At 34.8% G+C, this 18451-nt stretch overlaps 1 protein-coding gene across 1 annotated transcript in view; it reads left to right on the plus strand.

The window, feature by feature from the left end:
• Nucleotides 1–1628: 1628 nt before the first annotated feature.
• The window catches only part of KIAA0825 (KIAA0825 ortholog), a 185584-nt gene continuing 168761 nt past the window's right edge, over nucleotides 1629–18451 (plus strand). The window contains exons 1-3 of the mRNA XM_065745607.1: nucleotides 1629–1759; nucleotides 9762–9930; nucleotides 13630–14299. Coding sequence (XP_065601679.1) covers nucleotides 1629–1759; nucleotides 9762–9930; nucleotides 13630–14299 — 970 coding nt within the window. The remainder of the gene's footprint in view (nucleotides 1760–9761; nucleotides 9931–13629; nucleotides 14300–18451) is intronic.

The following is an 18451-nucleotide window of genomic DNA, read 5'->3' on the forward strand; positions in this document are numbered from 1 at the left end:
GTTTCTAAATACTTTATATGTGCAATTTTTTATTTAAATTTAGAAGTATAAATAGTTATTTAAAAGTTACCTTGAAATACACTGAGGATAGTACTTAAACTATTTGGAGACATATAAGAGCTAAAAAAATACACTGGCATTAACCAAATGAAATTAATGACATGTCTTGGGCTTTTGTTTAACTCTTGAATGACTTTTCAAAGACTGAATTGAAGAGTTGTAGTATAATTAGATTCAGCTTCATTTCAAAACGAGTTCTTCAAACAAAGCAGTACTATCCTACCATTTCTTTATTCACTGAGGGGTTTTGTCTGTGCGTATATGTGGGTTACGGTAAATAACAGAATTTAGGATGCAACTAAAACAAGCAATCTAAACTCTAATACTGTATTTTGATTTACTTTTTTATTAATCTCTCCAGGTTATGTGTAACTAGAACAAAAATGGCTGCCTGACACTCTGGGTGACTGATCTGTACCTTGAGATCTGAAACCTAGTTGAAGTCAGAACTGAAGTGCTGCAGAGAAATAAAAGGAAGACCAGTACTGAGTATTTGTCAGTAGAAAAGCCTGTCAACATTTACAAAGTTGGTAGAAGTGTTGGAACGGTTTTTTATGCTGTAGAAGTGATCTGGTAATGTTTTACTAGTAATAAAAGATTCATCAGTTAAGCTTAAAAGTAATAGGCTTTATGCCATAAAGTGGGAGTCGTATAGCAGGCTATCTACTTAGCTGCATTTTTACATATGGCTTGTTCTGAAGGCAGGAGTTGCCACTACTCAAGTGCTCAAGGCCTTTAACTTGGATTTGTTGAACCTTTTGAGGTTTACCTGGTTGAGCCTGTCTAGGTGTCTCTGGATGTCTCTGTAGGGTTATGTCTCTCTGGGTTGGTGGTCAGCTTTGGCAGAAGCCCCATCTCATCAGGCAGAGAGCACAGGGCCTTGGCTCCAGTTGCTCTGAGTATTCAAGTTGTCTTCTGAAGGAGTTAGCTACTGACCACTTAAAGCAGTATTCGAAAATTGGTTCATCAAATGCTGCTTTTTCCCGCGTGAACCAAAACTGAAAGAAATAATTCCCTTGCTTTGACAAGTGAACTGAAAATGTATGACATGTAAGTCTTACAGGAATGCATACATGAAAACTAGGCTGTCATGTTTACAAGGTGATTTATCTCATATGATGAATTTTTTAAGCAGTAAGTGGTCTGTAAACTGTACTGTATATTTCTATGAAACTTAAGTCATGTAATGAAAAAATAAGGAACAAATTATATTAATTTTTGATTGTATAGCTATTATATATATATTATAGCTATATATCTTAAAATAAAAACAGCCTATAAAGAAGAAAGCTTCTATTCCAGTTGATATTAAAATAACTGACTTTTTAAAAATGAAAAATGGAAGATGTAAAAAAAAGGTCTTTTTTTTACAGGTACATCTCTCTGTAGAACTGCCCTCTGAAGCAGATGTAAGGTTTACTATTCAACAGTAGTTTTAAATTTCCTGCCTACATGCTTCCCCTACTAATGTAAGAGTTTCAGAGCAGCAAAACATTGTAAACTTTGATATTGCGATTTTTTTTTCCTTATTTAACTGATTTTCTGTATGTGTTTTACAGATTCTGAATATGGAGTGGGGAGGAGAGTATTCTCTTGATTCTTCCAATTTAGACTGTTTGTTAAATGTCCTCCCTGGAGAACTGGAATTTCAACAGATACTTAATGATCTTGATGAAAAAATAAAGAAGAATTCTTCAAGGTAAAGAGAATGTTATTTCTATCCAAAATCTTAGTGAAAGTACTTACATTTAGGAAGAAATGCACCTTTTCTTTCTTCTCCAGTTGCAAGTTAAAATTCTTATAATTGTATCTATAGTAATTTGCGTTTTTCACTTGATCATTTAATAGTATTTAATACCATTTAATTTTTGTGCTATGGTCTTCCTCTGCGTGGTATTTTTAGCATCTGAATCATCTTAATCTTAGAAATTGTGGCAGTAGGTGTGATATTGGAAGAAGAAAATGTGTATTCCCATGGCAGTTAATAGTCCCTATTGCTATGAGAATTTTTATTCATTAAAAGCTAAAAAGTTCTATTAAAAATATTAAAATTTAATCCCATAGTGTCCATTAACAATTCTAATGAAAGTAGAAAATGCAAATATTCTTTAAATTTATTATTTCTTATATAATTCATTATTTTATCTATTTTAATTACATTCATGACGCAACAGAATTTTATAACTAGAATTTATTTTCAAATATGTTTATTTTTTCTATTTTTTAATAAAAAATAAATCTTTGTTACTTTTCACCGAAAAATGATTTAGATCATCTCTGTGTTACTGTTACATCATTCCAAGGTGACTGATTTTTAAGCTTTTTGTTTATATTATTACTATCTCATTTGTTTGTTTATTTGTTTAATTTTTTAGAGATGCATTGTGATGATAGTTATTCTAGGATAGCAATGAGAGTGAAGATCTGGGTAATATGCTTTGAGTTGTGGGCCACTGCACAGTACAATAGCCATTGAAGATAGTGAAATGCTGATATTCAGTGTTCAGTTTATGTCATAAAATAGTTATAGATGTTTCTGAATTATGGTGCTATGGGAAAAACTGGCATCAGCTTATTTGGCAAATGTGTAAACTGGATATTATCAGCTCTTCGACTAACAGATAACACTGATTTTGTCACTGTTGTCAGTCTGAGTGTTGGAGTGATTATTATCAAGATGAGTCTGTGGAAGGCTTGCCTTACTACCGTTTCCTTTTCAATATGTCTTAAGGGTGTGCTACTGGTTGAGAAAACGTCACTATCTGCTTATTTTTTGTAGTAATTTATATCAATTAGCATGACATGTTACATTTTACATTAAGATCACCACAGTGGAAATATATTCAGATGTTTAAGAAGGTTGATTGCCCCTTTCACAATTTCTGAATTATAGAATCATAGAATGGCTTGGGTTGGGCCCAACTTAGAGCCCACTCTTTTCTAGCCCACCAGGTTAGGGCCCAGGGCCCCTTAATTCAGGCCTTGAACACTTTCAGAGCTTCTCTGGGCAGCTTGTGCCATTGCCTTGCCATCCTCTGAGTGAGAGCTTTGCATTTCTGTTGAACTGACACTTAAGCTAGTTTTTTAAATTAATTTTTACAAGGAAAATCAGAACATTGCTCTGTTGTTACCAGGTGATATTTTGCTACCGTAATATGTCAGTTTCAGAAATGGAGAGGAGTTTAAAAGAAGATGGACAGCAGCTGATGTGACTTTTAAATTAAAAAGAGTATTTTTATTGCTAATATATTAGAGGTAGCATGGAATGAAATCATTTTCAAGTTACCATTGATCTTTATAAGTGGTATGATAACAGCAGCTCTATGTGTTACAATGATACAATTGGAATATGGTCTATTTTTCATCAGAAAGATTTATGATTTTATTATACCACAGAGAATAAACATAATAGTATACAGCATATATATATATTTAAAAATAAAACATTGTGCAAGAAATTGTGATCCAGAAGTGCATAAATCACTTGAATGCTCATTTATTGCCTTCCAACTGAATAGCTTTTATAAAATTGTATGACACAACAAATCAGATCTCCTTTTCAGTACTTTGAATTACTTTGGTATTTTTGAATTGTATAAGTTCTATTTAGGACTATAGCAAAGGGGGAAAAAAGCCCTGTGTGGGAAATTATTGTATTTCTATGTTTTAAGATAGTAAATGGTTCATGCATTCATTATTATTTATCCAAGCTCCTATTACACCTGAATTACTTTACAGCTTAACAGCAGTTTACCAAAGCAGGTGAATATGAACTCTCAAAACCACTGTGATTGCTGACCTGTTTTAAGTGCTAAGGTAGTGTCAGATTACTATAAGCATGAAGTTGTATTCATAATTTCATTAGGACTGACATTTATCTTCAGTATTTTCCCTCAGGTATGCTTTGACTTAATCCTTGTTTTCAGAAATGAATTTCAGAAAAGTTCCTGGATTTTTGTTTTCTAGCATAAGATACCTAAATGTTTGTAACAGTTGATTTGTTAGTAGTTCGCAGAACTAAACTTTTGGCTCATATTTATTACTGCTACTCAGAAAATAAGCTATGGGGTTTAAACCTAGGTTATCATGCAGACTTTAAATATGACTGTGGCCTAAGTCTTTTTAGCAGTTGATCTTCGTACAGTTTTCACTTTGCTGGGAGATTGACTCCTTTGTAGTGGTGATGAAGCAGGGCAGATTCTGTGAGGCTGTAGGTCACTGTGGTGCATTTTAAGTCATAATCAACCAAACAATTACTCTGATTTCACCAAAATTATTTACTAATAATTACATTTCCCCAATACAATGCAGACCATATCTTTCTGAGGCTTTTTACAAAGGCTTAATTTGACTTCAGTCTGATAAACTTCAGCCTGACTGTGTAATTAACAGTGAATTAGTCACCTGGGATTTCAGTGGTCTTTTATCATAGTATCCAGTGAGGACAAGATTAGTAAGTACTTAGAGGATTGCATCTTATCCCAGAACTGTTCTTGTAAAATTAATGTCAAAATGGTTCCTATCTAACCACTGCTAGGTACTAATGGCTAGAAAAGAGTAATAGAACTAAGAAGAGAATGTGATTGTCATGCTTTTATGACTTTTCTTATCGTTATTCTACATCATAATATCATGTAGTGCACTGAGAGTTAAAGAATTGATGCTCCAGTCCATGGGTTGTTGGTAGTTCTGGGTATACCTGCCTCAGAGAAGTACTATGTACCCCTTGAACTGTTCGCAGGTCTGTTTCCGTTTTCTGTTCAAAGGGAAAGATAAAGCTGTTAGCAGGTCGTGAGATCTCCCCTTTTCCCTTTCTGCTTGTCCCTGTGTGGACTCCCTGGCCACCTTGCCTTCAACATTAGAGTAAGGCCTTTCATTTTATTTTATTAGCTTAAATTCTAATTATGTTATTTTACACTGTGTTATCTTGCATTCCAGAGTATTACTTAGTAGGTTAACTTTCCTCCTGAGATAGCTCCTGCTGTTTTGTTTTTAGGCCCATCTCTCTGCCTTTTCCCCCTTTTCCTTTTCCCAGAGTGTGTGTCTCCCTGCTCTGTTATTCACAGAACCGGGCCGATCCGGCCCATAAACCATTGTCAGTGATTTTATTTGTATTCAGTTTGGGTTGTCTTTGTGCCTAATCACTGATTTCAGGCAGTTGTTTCTTATGTTTTTGCTAGCTATTTTTCTAGAAATTATAACAAGGAAAATGCTTATAGGAATGACACTGCTAAAAGATTCTCTGGAAATTCTCTTACTACTGAAAGTGCATGCAGGTCTTCTCTTGCAGATTTCCAATTGATATGATTGATTTTACTTGAAATACTATCAGCCAAGCTTCTCAAGAAATATAAATGACAATAACATAGAAGTATGGAGTTAGTGCTTCTATCTTCAGAAAATGATGGAAAGAATTAGTTCATTAATTTTAAAGCAAACTACCTGTTCTTAGTAAAATACATGTAAACTCTGATGCAAACAACAGATCTTAATGCATATGAAGCTTGTAAGTATAAGTAACATGAAGTTTAAAGATTATTTCAGCTTATAGCTGAGCAGTTTAAATTTAACCAATCTCAATGTCATTTTATGGCCGTTCTGTATTGTATACAAAGTAAATTGAAACAGTGCTCTTTAGGAATTGAAAGGAGTTAGATCATTCTTCAACTCACTGACAGTAATCGTAGGTAATGGAGAATGATGGATGGTGATAGCAGCCCTCATTGGTACTATGTTCTTCAAAATGTTTTATTGGTGCATACATCTGTTCTGTTATAGCACTCGGTTTGTAACTGAATGGTCCCCCTGTTTGTTGCTGTGGTCATATCACAAGCAGCATCTGCACACGATTAGTAAAAACTGTTAATAATAGGAGCATCTGGCAGTTCTTAAGCTGAGACTTTTTCTCTGCAATGTAAATACTTACAAATGATTTCAGTGTGCAACTCCAGAAAAATACTCCTAATGTGGACACAGGTTACATCACAGAACTTGGCTTAGATTGTTAAAAATTACCCTCAGCTGTAAGGATAAATCATTTTAGTGAAATCACATTTTCACTGCCATAATTTAGTGGTCTTCTATGATGGACCGACCACGTTGTTGAATGAAGGGAAGACAACTGATCTACCTGGACTTCTTTAACATGATACCCCATCATAACGTTATCTCTACATTAGAGAGTTATGGATTTGAAGGGTGGACCATGTGGTCAATAAGGAATTTGTTGGAAGGTCACAGCCAGAGGGTTATGGGTCCTAGCCAGAGCATTGTGGTCAGTGGCTTTATGACCATGTGGAGGCTGGTGATGAGTGGTGATCCTTAAGGGTCTACCTTACCTTGTGGCTGGGACTCTTTAACATCTTTTATCAATGATACAGATGCTGGGTTCAGGAAACTTGCTCCTGGCAGCAAGCTGAGCAGTGTAGTTGATAAAGCAGAAGGAAGAGATGCTTTCCTGAGGGACTTTGATAAACTCGGAAGGTGGGCGCTTGTGAAGGTGAGGTTCAACAAAACAAAGCACCGGATTTTGCACTTGAGTCAGGGTAATCCCAGGTACATATACAGGCTGAGAGAAGAATTCCTTGGGAGTAGCCCAGCTGAGAAGGGCTTAGGGGTCCTCATTGATGAAAAACTTAACAATAGCTAGCAGTATGTCCTGGTTCTATCATTGCATACTGATTATCTGGGGACTTCGTCTGGATTTGTGCCTGTTTGTTCAAAAAAAAAAAAAAAAAAAAAGAAACCAAAGAACAGAGATTATTTAAATAAAATTTGAATAAAATTAAAATTTGAATTAAAATATAATTTCAGTTAACTTACAGTGAAAAGGAATTATTTGGAAAAAAAAAAAAAAAGAATGTATCCTTCTTCAAATTGTAATTGTAAGAATATGATTTATTACGTGCATTAAGCACATTTTTGACATCAAGATCCTGTATTTGCTTTATATTTTTTAAAAACTTCAGCAAATTTTGAAAACAGACTCATTTTCTACACTGATAGTAAATTGTAAAGCTTTAGATACTGGCTTGTACATTGAAGATAAATTTAATCATATTTGGAAGAAGTCTTCTGTTTAAATTAATTGCTTTCTAAACTCAGATAATATGCATAAAATCTGTATTTTTCTTCAGAAGTAACCAAATTCCTTAATATTTTCTTTAATAATTTAGTTAATTTGAAGGAGTAAGCTTCCATAATTAATTACGTTTATATAATACTATATATTGACAAAAAACTTAAGAAATATCAATATTTTTGAGATCATATTTAGCTACAGTATGGTGTAAGTAAACAGTATGAAAATATTTTTATTCCATGGAAAACACTTCTAGTGCAAGCAGCTTGTTTACTTTATTGAGATATAAGGATTAAACCAGATGATTAGAGTTATCGTGGTTTGTACTACTGGGCCCAGTGAAATTTACCCACCAAATCCCCATATCGGTCTTAGGAAAAATTACTAAAATGTCTGGTATTGTGAAGGCAGTAGCTTTTTCAAAGTCCATAGTTTCTGAAAGGTGAGAATAAAAATTGGTTCTTAACTGAAGCACATTGGCAGAGACCAACAACAGTAGTGCCTTCTACAGCACACATTGGTGTCTCCTGTTGGGTGTGATTGAATGAGACATCTCAGCATGCCTCAATAATCAAAAAAATGCCTTAGTTTTTGTCCCAGGAGTCAAGGTGTATAAGCAAGGCGTTTTGCTTCGTTGCCCTGAGAAGGTGTTTCACTAGTTCAAAAAGAGAAATGTGGATTTTCATTTGACATATATTTATGCATAGAACAATTATAACCATAATTCATAGTAAATACAATTAAACATGGAAAAACAAGCTGCTCAAAATATGAGAAGTTCTGCACAGATGTGCACGGGAACTTCTTCACAGTGCAGTGATGGAGCACTGGAGCTGCACACAGAGGTGGTGGTGTCTCCTTCTCCGGAGACGTTCAAGACCTGCCTGGACACCGAGTTGTGCAACCTGGTTTAGGGGGCTGCTTTGGACTCAGTGAGTTCACTTCCAGCCCCCACAGTTATGTGAAAATGCACAGCTAATTGTGGTGACTATTGAAAAGGGTGTTTTGTATCTGAGATTTTTTTTCTATCAAACACTGTTCTCTTTGTATCTGCTGTAGTTTCCATGGGAATAAATAGGAGGCAATACTTTTGGATTAATCAATGGGTAATGAGCAAAATGGCTTTTCATCTTGTTACAATTTCATATGGGTTATTAGTGTTTGAGGTTTTTTCTTTATTCATAATCACAGTGAATCACATTTTTATAAACATATGGAAAATGAATCTTTCTATCTAGAGAAGTTATTCTAAAGAATGTCCATACTTTAGTTAAGGAGACTAACTGAAGAAGTTGTAATTTTACTGCATTTGTTTTCAAAGTAAAGGTCTCTAAGCTGGTGTTTTTGGCCCTATTTGTACATTTTGATTCATTTCTCACTTTTGTATCTTTACTCTTCTCCCATCCTTTCCTCTTCTTCATCACCTCTTTTTTAATTTTCTTGACTTAGTTTGCCAAAAATATTCATTTTGCAGTATTAAGACAGCAGATGGAGAAAAACAAGCATATTTCATCTATATGAAACAAAAGGGCAAGTGACAGTACAATAGGCCTTCTTGTTTGGCTGATGTAACAAAAATAGCAGCATGATCAGAATTATTAAGCAATGAAATATCTGAAAACAGCTGAGTGATAACTAGTGGTGTTATTTCTACTATTATGGTAGTATAAAAAATACATTTTAATTTACATCAGCTCTTGTATCCTTTGCCAGATCTAAGAATATAAATGGTATAACTAGTATACTCCAAAATAAAATTACTTGTACTGAGAATTGCTTTTCACTGTAGTAAACCAAAATTCAGTCTTAAGCAATAGCTCTGTTTGTTTTAAACCTAGATCTGCATAGATCTAGGAAATATCACTGTTCTAATGGAAACTGTGCTAAACAGTTAACATTGCTTTTAAGGAAAGCACTTCTCAAATAGTATTAAGTTACTCTGGTGGTAAATGATATAGAGTGAGACTGTTTCTGGATTTTTCTATTTTGTTCTCTTTATGTATGTGCCCATAACAATGATAAGGAAATCTTTTCAGATACAAGGCTTGTGATTTTTACAATTGGAATCACAGTAATTACCATAACAACCACATGTCATTTCACAGTTAGGAATGTTAAGGTGTGGATCAGCTACTTGAAAACAAACAGTTTTCTTTCAAATATTCTAATAACAACAAGAAAAAAAAGACCTGATTTCTTAAGAGGAGTGACTCTAAAATTCTTTTCAGCACTTGCTGAGATGTGTCAATTGGTCTTCATGAAGTTGTTAAATATATCTGATGTATGATAAAAGAACCCCAGGCTGCTAGAAGCAAGCCTTTGTATATGGTAGCTGTTTCAATTTGTATGTGTTTCCTTAGCTAGTTAAGCATCAAGGAGCAGATCTCAACTTGAGCAATATCTTATTCAACAATTTCTTTTCTAGAAAGTAAAGATTATTTGAGAACTTTTCCAAATATATTTTAAGTTTCATGCTGGAAATTCAAGCCTCATTTTGTGAGAGTAATTTGTTAGAACTAGCATTACATGTTAATTTGAAATAGTTGTTCTTTTTCGAGATATGGAATATGTAGAACACATTTATTTCCAAATAATAATATTTTTTTTTCTTCCTTTCTAGCATGGAACAATGTCTTAAAGACCTGCAATCAGAAATAAATGAAATATGCACTGATGAAATACTACAAAGCACAAATGACTGCCTTCAGTGGTTAAACAACTGCAATTTTATTTCTCTCCGTCCTTCATCTACACAACATGGAGAGCTGATGGAGTTCCTTAGGACTCTGGTAAAAAAATTCTTAACTGAAGAGGTTAATGTTTGGAAAAGTTGGTGATAGTTTGCTCTTAGTTTTATGTCAGTCTTCACTATGGTGAATATAATTCAGGATTTTACAATAAGGTTTAGTACCATTTGCGTATGTTTCCTTCTGATAATGTCCTAAGTAATGTGGGACAAAGTATTTTTATTGATTATTCCACATGTTGGGCACTGCTAGGGCTGTGAAACAACATATGAAGTTACTGTCTACAGAAAGCCTGTTATGGCTTGTTCTTCACATGTATCAATATGAATTTCATCCTTCTGGTACAGGTTATTGCCCTTTACATATTATTTAAGAATCAACTTCCCATTTTTGATAATTTGAAATGTGGAAGCCAGTACAATTCCAGCAAGTGCAATTGAACTTAACTAGGAATTGCATTTCACTTCAGTGAGAAAAATTACGATTTTTGAAGGCATTTTTATTCAAAATTTGTATACAAAGTTAATCTTAGAATATATATGAGGAAGTAAATTTTTTTCTCTGAAAGAGTGGTCAGGCACTGGAATGGCCTGCCTAGGGAGGTGGTTGAGGCACCATCCCTAGCGCTGTTCAATAAGCATTTAGATGAGGTGCTAAGGGATTTGATTTAGTAGTTCAGTGGGTAGGGATGGTGATAGGAGGATGGTTGGACTAGATGGTCTTGTAGGTCCTTTCCAACCTAATGTATCTATGAATCTATAAATATTTTTTTTGAAAATTGAATTGACTAGTTAAGTGAAGGGTGTCAACTAAGTAAATAGCAGCCTGCACTTTTGTATATTAACTACATGTGTGTGTGACTGTATGGCATGCATATATTCAGGTGTCTAAATAAGTCTAAATCTTTTCCAGTGAATTATTCTAGATTGCTTCTTAGTCATGGTTTTGTTGAAGGACTGGAACATCTCTAGGCTAAGATTCACTGTAGTGGTAGAGGAAATCTGATTACAAGATGTGCAGTATTTTTTCCTTTGGGATTTCTTCTGGCTAAAAATTAAACTTCACCACATCACCTTGTTTATTGTGACTCATGAAAGTGTCTGTTGATCCATGAATCTCTTAGAATCCACTGAATGCATGATTTATAGCTGTGGATCATTTAAGATTTTTCAAGTTAGGAAGTTCTAGAAACACCAGGTCTTTCATATTCATGTGTCAAAGAAGTGATTTAGACCTTTTCTAGCACAAGTGATCCATTTGAATGTTGATGTTAATAATCATCCTGCTCAAGTGTGCCAGACTGCTACTTGTCATACCTGATCTAGGCAAAACGAGAGAATCCATTGCTGCCTTGCAAAGTTTTTTGTTACTCCTCTTAGTCTAGTGAGATCCTTACGTAATGCTCTTAGGAAAGGTGATGGCGGTGGTGCCTTACATACTGGGTCTGCACCCCTCATTCACCTTCTCTCAGGTCTGTTCAAACTGTAAACCTGAACACCAGGTGGCAGCATCTGTTTGGGATATTCCAAATTGTCCCCATCTAGAATGCCTTGAGTACATCATAGACAAAATTTGCTTTTTAGGTCTTCAGCTTCCCATGAATCATAGAATCATAGGGGTTGGAAGGGACCTCAAGAGATCATTGAGTCCAGCCCCCCTGCCAAAGCAGGCTCCCTACACTAGGTAGGGAACCAGAGTCTATGGACTTCTTGTTAGTCTGGCTGTGGGCTGTAGAGGTCAGTTAAACTTTGGGAATAGTTTTCTGATAGGCTGCTGAACAGAGAGTGATATGTGAGAAGCAATAAATATTAATGCTACACGGATTGTCAGGAGAACGACTGTGCAGCTTGGGAACAGAGACATCTCTGTTTCCAGACTCATAGCTTCTCAGATAACGCAGCATGTTGTGTAGATGGGACTACAGATGAAAAGTGTGTATGTATTAGCTCCTTCTGTGGGAATTTAGACTCACAGTAGATAATCCTTAGCTCCATAAACACGTGCATTGAACTGTTTTCAGTAGTATTCAGCATTAATGAGATTATTACGATTTGACCTTTCCTGTGTATTTCCATCCATTGAATTCATTACTCAGTTAACTTAATTAAAAGTTTGCAAGTAACAAATTAAGTAACATGCAATATATCTTCAATAAGATTAAGCTCATCCTGTATGTTTGTTATGTTAGGGATTTCACTTTTCAGCTGCTGGTTCCATATATGCAGTGGCTAATGAGCAGCATTTAGGTTTATTATCGGAGTGATATTTTCAAGCGTTGTAAACTCAGTGAAACGTAAGAGGATCTTCGTAAAGCCTAAGAGTATTCAATTATGTGACATTCCAACATTCTGTTTACTGTTTTGTAGTTCTCAATAACTTAAAGCCAAGTATGTATATGAACACATCTTCACTGAGATCACTTTCAACTAAACTAATGAGATTTTAAAAAATAAAGTCTTTTTAATATTGAATGTATATACTGACATAATTGGCACTAGTCTATCATAGGTAGTGGTCTACTATAAGGCAAAGTGCAAGTCTTTTCCTGTGTACTGTTGTCGCAGACTTTCTGTGCTCAGAAGAGCTTTTCACACTTCTCTAAAACTGCTCAATATCAATTTGAATCTTCTACTATTGCTTTTTCCCTTAAAGTTTTTAATCATCAAGAAAAAAAGTAGTTCAAAAAGTGAAAAACTGCTGTGACTGAAACAAGTAAAAAAATATATTTAAAAGTATCATTGAATTTTTGTACTAAATTTTGTCTTTTTTAATATTGATTCAAAACATTTATTGATAAAAGGCTAAAATGAACATTTTATGTTTCAGAACTATCGAAGTATTACCATACTCAAATATGATGTACTTTCAGAATGAGAAAGGAAATAAAACCAGTAATTCCCTGCAAATAGGATTAACTGATTGAGTAGTTCTGAGGGTGGAAGGTCATTGAAATTTGCCTTTCCAGCCTTGCTGTATATGGTGGAATTTGCCCACTTGATTCCCAAAACCCAGAGAATCAAGAGTGCAACGTATTTCGTTCAATTTTCTTGTATCTGCGTTGGGGAAACCTGTTGCTGTTTCTGGGCTGTTGGAGGACTGGGAATTGGTCTGTACAAATGATGGCCCAGAGGCTGTGGATGAAGCCAGCATGCTTACAGGGAAAAACTTGTTCAGTTTTTCACAAGTTTTCACTTATATTTCTTTAAGTGCATTATGGGCAGATTCTTTTGTGCTTAGAATAGACTTTCTCACAGATGTGAGCAGAGCCAGAGCACAGAAGGCAACAGTGTTTATTCTATAAATTTCTGTCTTAGTTTTATGATCAAAACCTGTTATTATCCCCGTAAATGTTAATTTTATACGATTTTCTTTCTGAGACATGGTGTGGACCAGAACAGACAGGCCCTATCAGCTGCCAAGGCTTATCTAGTCAACTATGGTTTTTCTAATCTTTCCTTTGAATTGTGGGTTAGAATTGACTAACAAAATGGGTTGAGGATATGACATGGGGAGAGAAATGTGAGATCATTGGAGTAGGTAGACAAAGAGATGGATTGAAGCATAAATACATAGGAAAACAGCCTTTGTTGTTTCTGTTGTTTATAGAGCAATTAGTTTCAGTCTGTTTGCTGGTAAGATAATTAGCAATGGAAGTAATTGGTACTGTAGCACAAAGCTGTTAATTTTACTAACAGAGTTAACAAAATATTTCTAAAATACTGTCTGATTTACTTTTGTTAGCAAAGCTTGCTGAAAAATGAGCAAAATCAAGAAGAAATGATTCTTCACTTCCTTCTGGATCTCTCTAGCCAGTGTGGTGTCTCATTTCCCTGTTCTCCAAGTGGGATGTCTTTTGATTTTACGTATTCTCTTCATGCCATTGAGGATGATTCAACTATGGATGTGAAATCTCTCTGGGATGATGTGAGACTGCATCTTCGACGATTTTTAGTAAACAGATTGCAAAGTCAAGAAGAGACAAATCCTAATGCCTCACAACAACAAGTGCAGTTTAAAACTCAGTGCATACAACAACTTCTGTTTCTTTATCCTGAATCAGAAGTCTTATCGAAGTACCAAAATATGCAGAGTAAGATGGTTCGTGATCTTCTACAGAACTGTGTTTTGTCTAGCTGTGGTGAAACAAATTTTGATAAGGTCGTTCATGGTTACCAAAGCTCCATGGCCACACTGTGCACAATAATAAAGGAGGATTTCTATATACTAAGTGGAATTATTGATCCTTCTTCATCACTGAAGTTTATTAATGAAACTTATCTGGATACTATCACTGAAGAAATAACAGTTCTTCTTGAAAGACTTTGTGAGCTGCAGTTCAAAGAAAATGCTCTGCACGTAGTTAAGACAAACAAGATTTCAAAGAAGCATAGGAGAACAGTTCATACTGTAGGTTAGTAGATATAATTTATGTTCATTGCAATTAGGTATTATTTTAATTATAGTATTTTTTTTCAATATGCCTGATTATTTCCTACGAAGAGAGAGGCCGAAGATTATTAATTCCAGCTTTATGTTTTAAATGAATTATTGCAGTTGAGGTATAGACCACATCAGAATTGTGGAAAAACATAACTTTAAAGTAAGGGAAAGTACTTGTTTATTTAGAAACCATGATATATTTCACTGGATAATGTTGTCATGCATTAATCTTTCTTTTCTTTTAATGCAGCTTATCCCATCTGCTGAAATATACCTTAGAATAAGAACGATTTAAACCAGATTTTCAAAAACATGAATTCTCTGCCACTTGTAAAATTCTGATTGGCAGAAGTTTTCTAACCGTGAAATAGACACAAATTCATAGATCAAAGCTGACCTAAAAAGATTACTGTACCGATCCTAATTAAAAAACTAAATTAATAAATAAAAATTAAAGTTTCTGTATGTGCAAAAGCATTGTTAGGATTAATGAACTTGATCATTTTTTCTTGTTCTAAGGAATTTGAGGCAGTAAAAGAATCTGTTATCATTTTGTCAGTCCTGTCCTTTCTTTTTCACCAGTGGCGAATTGTAACAAGCCAATTTGTAAGAGGAAGAATCAGAGCACTGCCAAAAAATCATATAGGATGCAAAGTTTCATTTTGTAATTGCATGAAATTATGTAACTGCTTTTCCAGTGCACTCCTATACAAGAGTTGCTTGTTTGAAACATAGACCTCCATAAAACTGCAGGAGAATGGAAACAGAAAATGTTAGAAGTTCAGAATAATATGAAAGATAGAGAAACAGGAAATAGATCTGTGGATGCTTCAACAAAGATGAGTGACTCCCTGAGGCCCCGTCCACTGCTGTCCCGTGGGCTCCTCTGCTGCATTGTTTCCCTCCCTTATATTTGCCCTCCCAGGGTGCATCTAGCTTCACTCATTGCTTGACTCTGGCAGCAAAGGGTCCCTGTTGGAGCACCTGGAACTGCTCTGACACGGGGCACTGCTGGGCTGTGCCCCCCTGCTGCCCCTAGACAGGTAAGACCAATACAGTGCATGGATAATTTATTAGGCCTCCTCTGAAGAAATTTGTAAGGAGTCATGGCTTTAACCTGGAAGAAGGTTGGTATAGATTATAAGCTCAGAAGAAATACGTCACTATGAGAGCACTGAGGCCCTGGCAGAACTGCCCAGAGAAGATGTGAGTGCCTCATCCCTGAAGCACTCAAGGCCAGGGTGGAAAGGGCCTGCCTGGTTGGCAATGAATGGGCTTTGAGGTCTCCTCCCACTCACATTATTCTGTGATTCTATGGTTCTATAAAGTTTGTGATTTAATGTTTCTTTCATTCTCAAAACAACTCAAACTACTCCAGCTGTCTGCATTTTACATTTTAGACGGGGTTATTAAGGTGACTGTAAAACTGACTAAGAAGAGACATTAACAGTTTCTGCACTACATGAAGATATCAATCCTTCAGTCTTTTAAGACAGTTATTTCCTGTGCTTAAATATTCTTTGTCACAAGATGTGTTTTTATACAGTTCTGTGTCACTGCATCTATTAGGACAGATTTGCAGTCTACATTTTTATTGTAAATTCAAAAGAACAGAGAAAAATGAAAAATCCAAAGTAAGCTTTGGGAGCGGTGAGTTTTAAAAACATTTACAAGGAAGTTAAAAAAAATCCCTATTTCTTGAATCCCTTACAAGATTTTAATTTTGGCTTCCCATGCTGACCTCTAACCAGAGCACAAGGGATGCTCAGGAAGTTGTGTGGGTACACATCAGCTGAGCTGATTCCAGCTGACCAGTGAAGTAGGCCATTCCCTTTGGGCATTATGTTCAGCAAGGAAAGCTGGGGAAAGGCGAATCAGTTAAATGCTGGAGTGACCACAAAGAAGTTATGAAACGGGTAAAACAGGATCAGAGCTGTGAAGATTGATAGGATGTTTTCATCTTATTTCATTTTGTAGTCATGTCTAGCATGTTGGAATTACTAAATCAAGCAAAATTAGTAGTTGTATCATTATAGAAATAGTTGTTATTGAACACCTAATTTAATGAGAGCTCATATATGAAGAGTCTTCTCTGGTAAGAAATTTCTCTCTTTGAAATGTTTGGCTGTACTAGATTTGTTCTATGCTCATTCAGGAAAAGGCATTTTTCTCCTGGAACCCAAGTGTTTACAAGGCACTTTACATGGAAATAACCATGTTGGAAAAATTCTAGAGAATACTATTTGGGGTGTTTTCTTTTTTTCAGCTAGGAACTGTTACTAAATTCTGATCAGGCAAAGGACACATATACTAGCCTCCCACAACTAAGAAATAAAGTCTGTATTTATACATATTTTAGATTAAAAGATGATTTTGCAGTAGGTTGGTGTGACAATGACACCGAGATTGCTGAATATTAAACAGCAAAACCAACCATACTGGAGCATGGACAGAAGAGGGGAAGGTTATTTTTTCTTCTTAGCTGAAAGACAGTTCTACTAGTATGTTTTGTATTTTACTATGCGCATTGTCTCTGCCCTTTGGGAACCACCAAACCAATACATTTCAAAACAGCAACATAATTTAATCTAAGGCATTCAGTTGGGACTGTTATCCCAGAAGTGAGAAAAAAGCTTTGTGTAGCTTAGTTCACCTTCAGGAAATGTGATTTTTTTTTTCCTAAGAACTATTGTAATTGATCCTCCTGTATGGGAGAAATAACAAAAAAGAACAACAACAACAACAACAACAACAAAAAACCAACAAGAAAATAATGAAGCAGTGCTAAAGAATCAGATAAATTTATATAAAAGACCTACTTCTGACTGGAAAATAAAAATAACAGGCTTTAACAGAGTCACGACACCTCAAAATATTTCATGCATAATAATCTATTTATGGAGTAAGTAGTTAACATTTTTTTCTTTTATGTTCGATTAGAAGAGTTATTTGTTGGCTACTGTAATGAGAGTGTTTACCGAGATTGAGGATGAATATGATTTGATAGTGGAGCTGGCAGAGTGGTATTTGAAAATAAGCTAAATCTTTGGCATCACTGATTGGCAACTCTCATGAAGGTGGAAGGTTTTGCTTTATGACTTGATCCCACTTCAAGGTAAATCAGTGCCTCTTAAAAACTGTTAACCATGTGGGATACAATCAATAGCATTTGGGCTACGTTACTGTAATAGATTTTTATCTAACATGGGTCATCCTCATTGCTGTTTTTGAAAATAATATCCAAGGAAGGTTCCTCCTACCTTGGGTTCCCCTGAATTTTTTTTTTTTTTTCACTTAATTCATTGTATTTCGTCATACTAATCATATATTTTTTTAGAAGCTTATGCAGTGTTACAGTATTTCATAAAGGTACTGAAGATGTTAAATATTTGTTAACATAAGTAGCATGTAATTAATGCAAGCAGCTGTATTGTAGCTTATCTGCTATGATTTTTTGCTTCACTTACCAATGTGATATTTCTCAGAAGTTACTTGTGATAAGTCTGTTGAATGTGGATTGTAATTCTATGTTCTGAACTATTTTTTGTGTTCCTTTGCTTACAAAAATGTTAATCTAGTTTAATCAGGCTTTGCTGACATATCTTAATCCTTCATCTCTTTTAAATGAAGAAACAGGCACTCTTAGCAGAGATAAGACATCAGCCAAAGAAACTTAAAAACCATGACGTTATACAAATCTAATGTAACGCTGGGAAAACATTTCATCTGTATAGATTTTATTTGCATGCAGAGAGAGAGAAAATCCTTATGTGGATTAATTCACCTATCTTAAAATTTACTTTGGCTAAAATTAAATAAAATTCAGAAGCTTTTTTTTTTTTTCACATGTTCAAATTCAATTTCTTATTATTTTCATTTTGTAATAAACTTGCTAGAGACCCTTAAAGTGAATAGGAATTCTAATATGATAACTCTTACCCTTGGGGTATATATTTTTCATGTTTGTATCATTAGTAACTTTTAGAATCTTAAATGAGATTATTTTTTTAGTGTGATACTGTGCATAATGTGTTCATTTAAATCAGTAGCTGACTGTTTTTATGAAAATATTACTGAAAAGTGAAGGCAAACTAAAGCAGTGAAAATTGGTCTAAGAATGTTT

The sequence above is a fragment of the Cyrtonyx montezumae genome, unplaced genomic scaffold, assembly GCF_038088225.1.
Source record: "Cyrtonyx montezumae isolate F1298 unplaced genomic scaffold, pur_monq_1.0 scaffold_36, whole genome shotgun sequence".
NCBI classification, from domain to species: domain Eukaryota; kingdom Metazoa; phylum Chordata; class Aves; order Galliformes; family Odontophoridae; genus Cyrtonyx; species Cyrtonyx montezumae.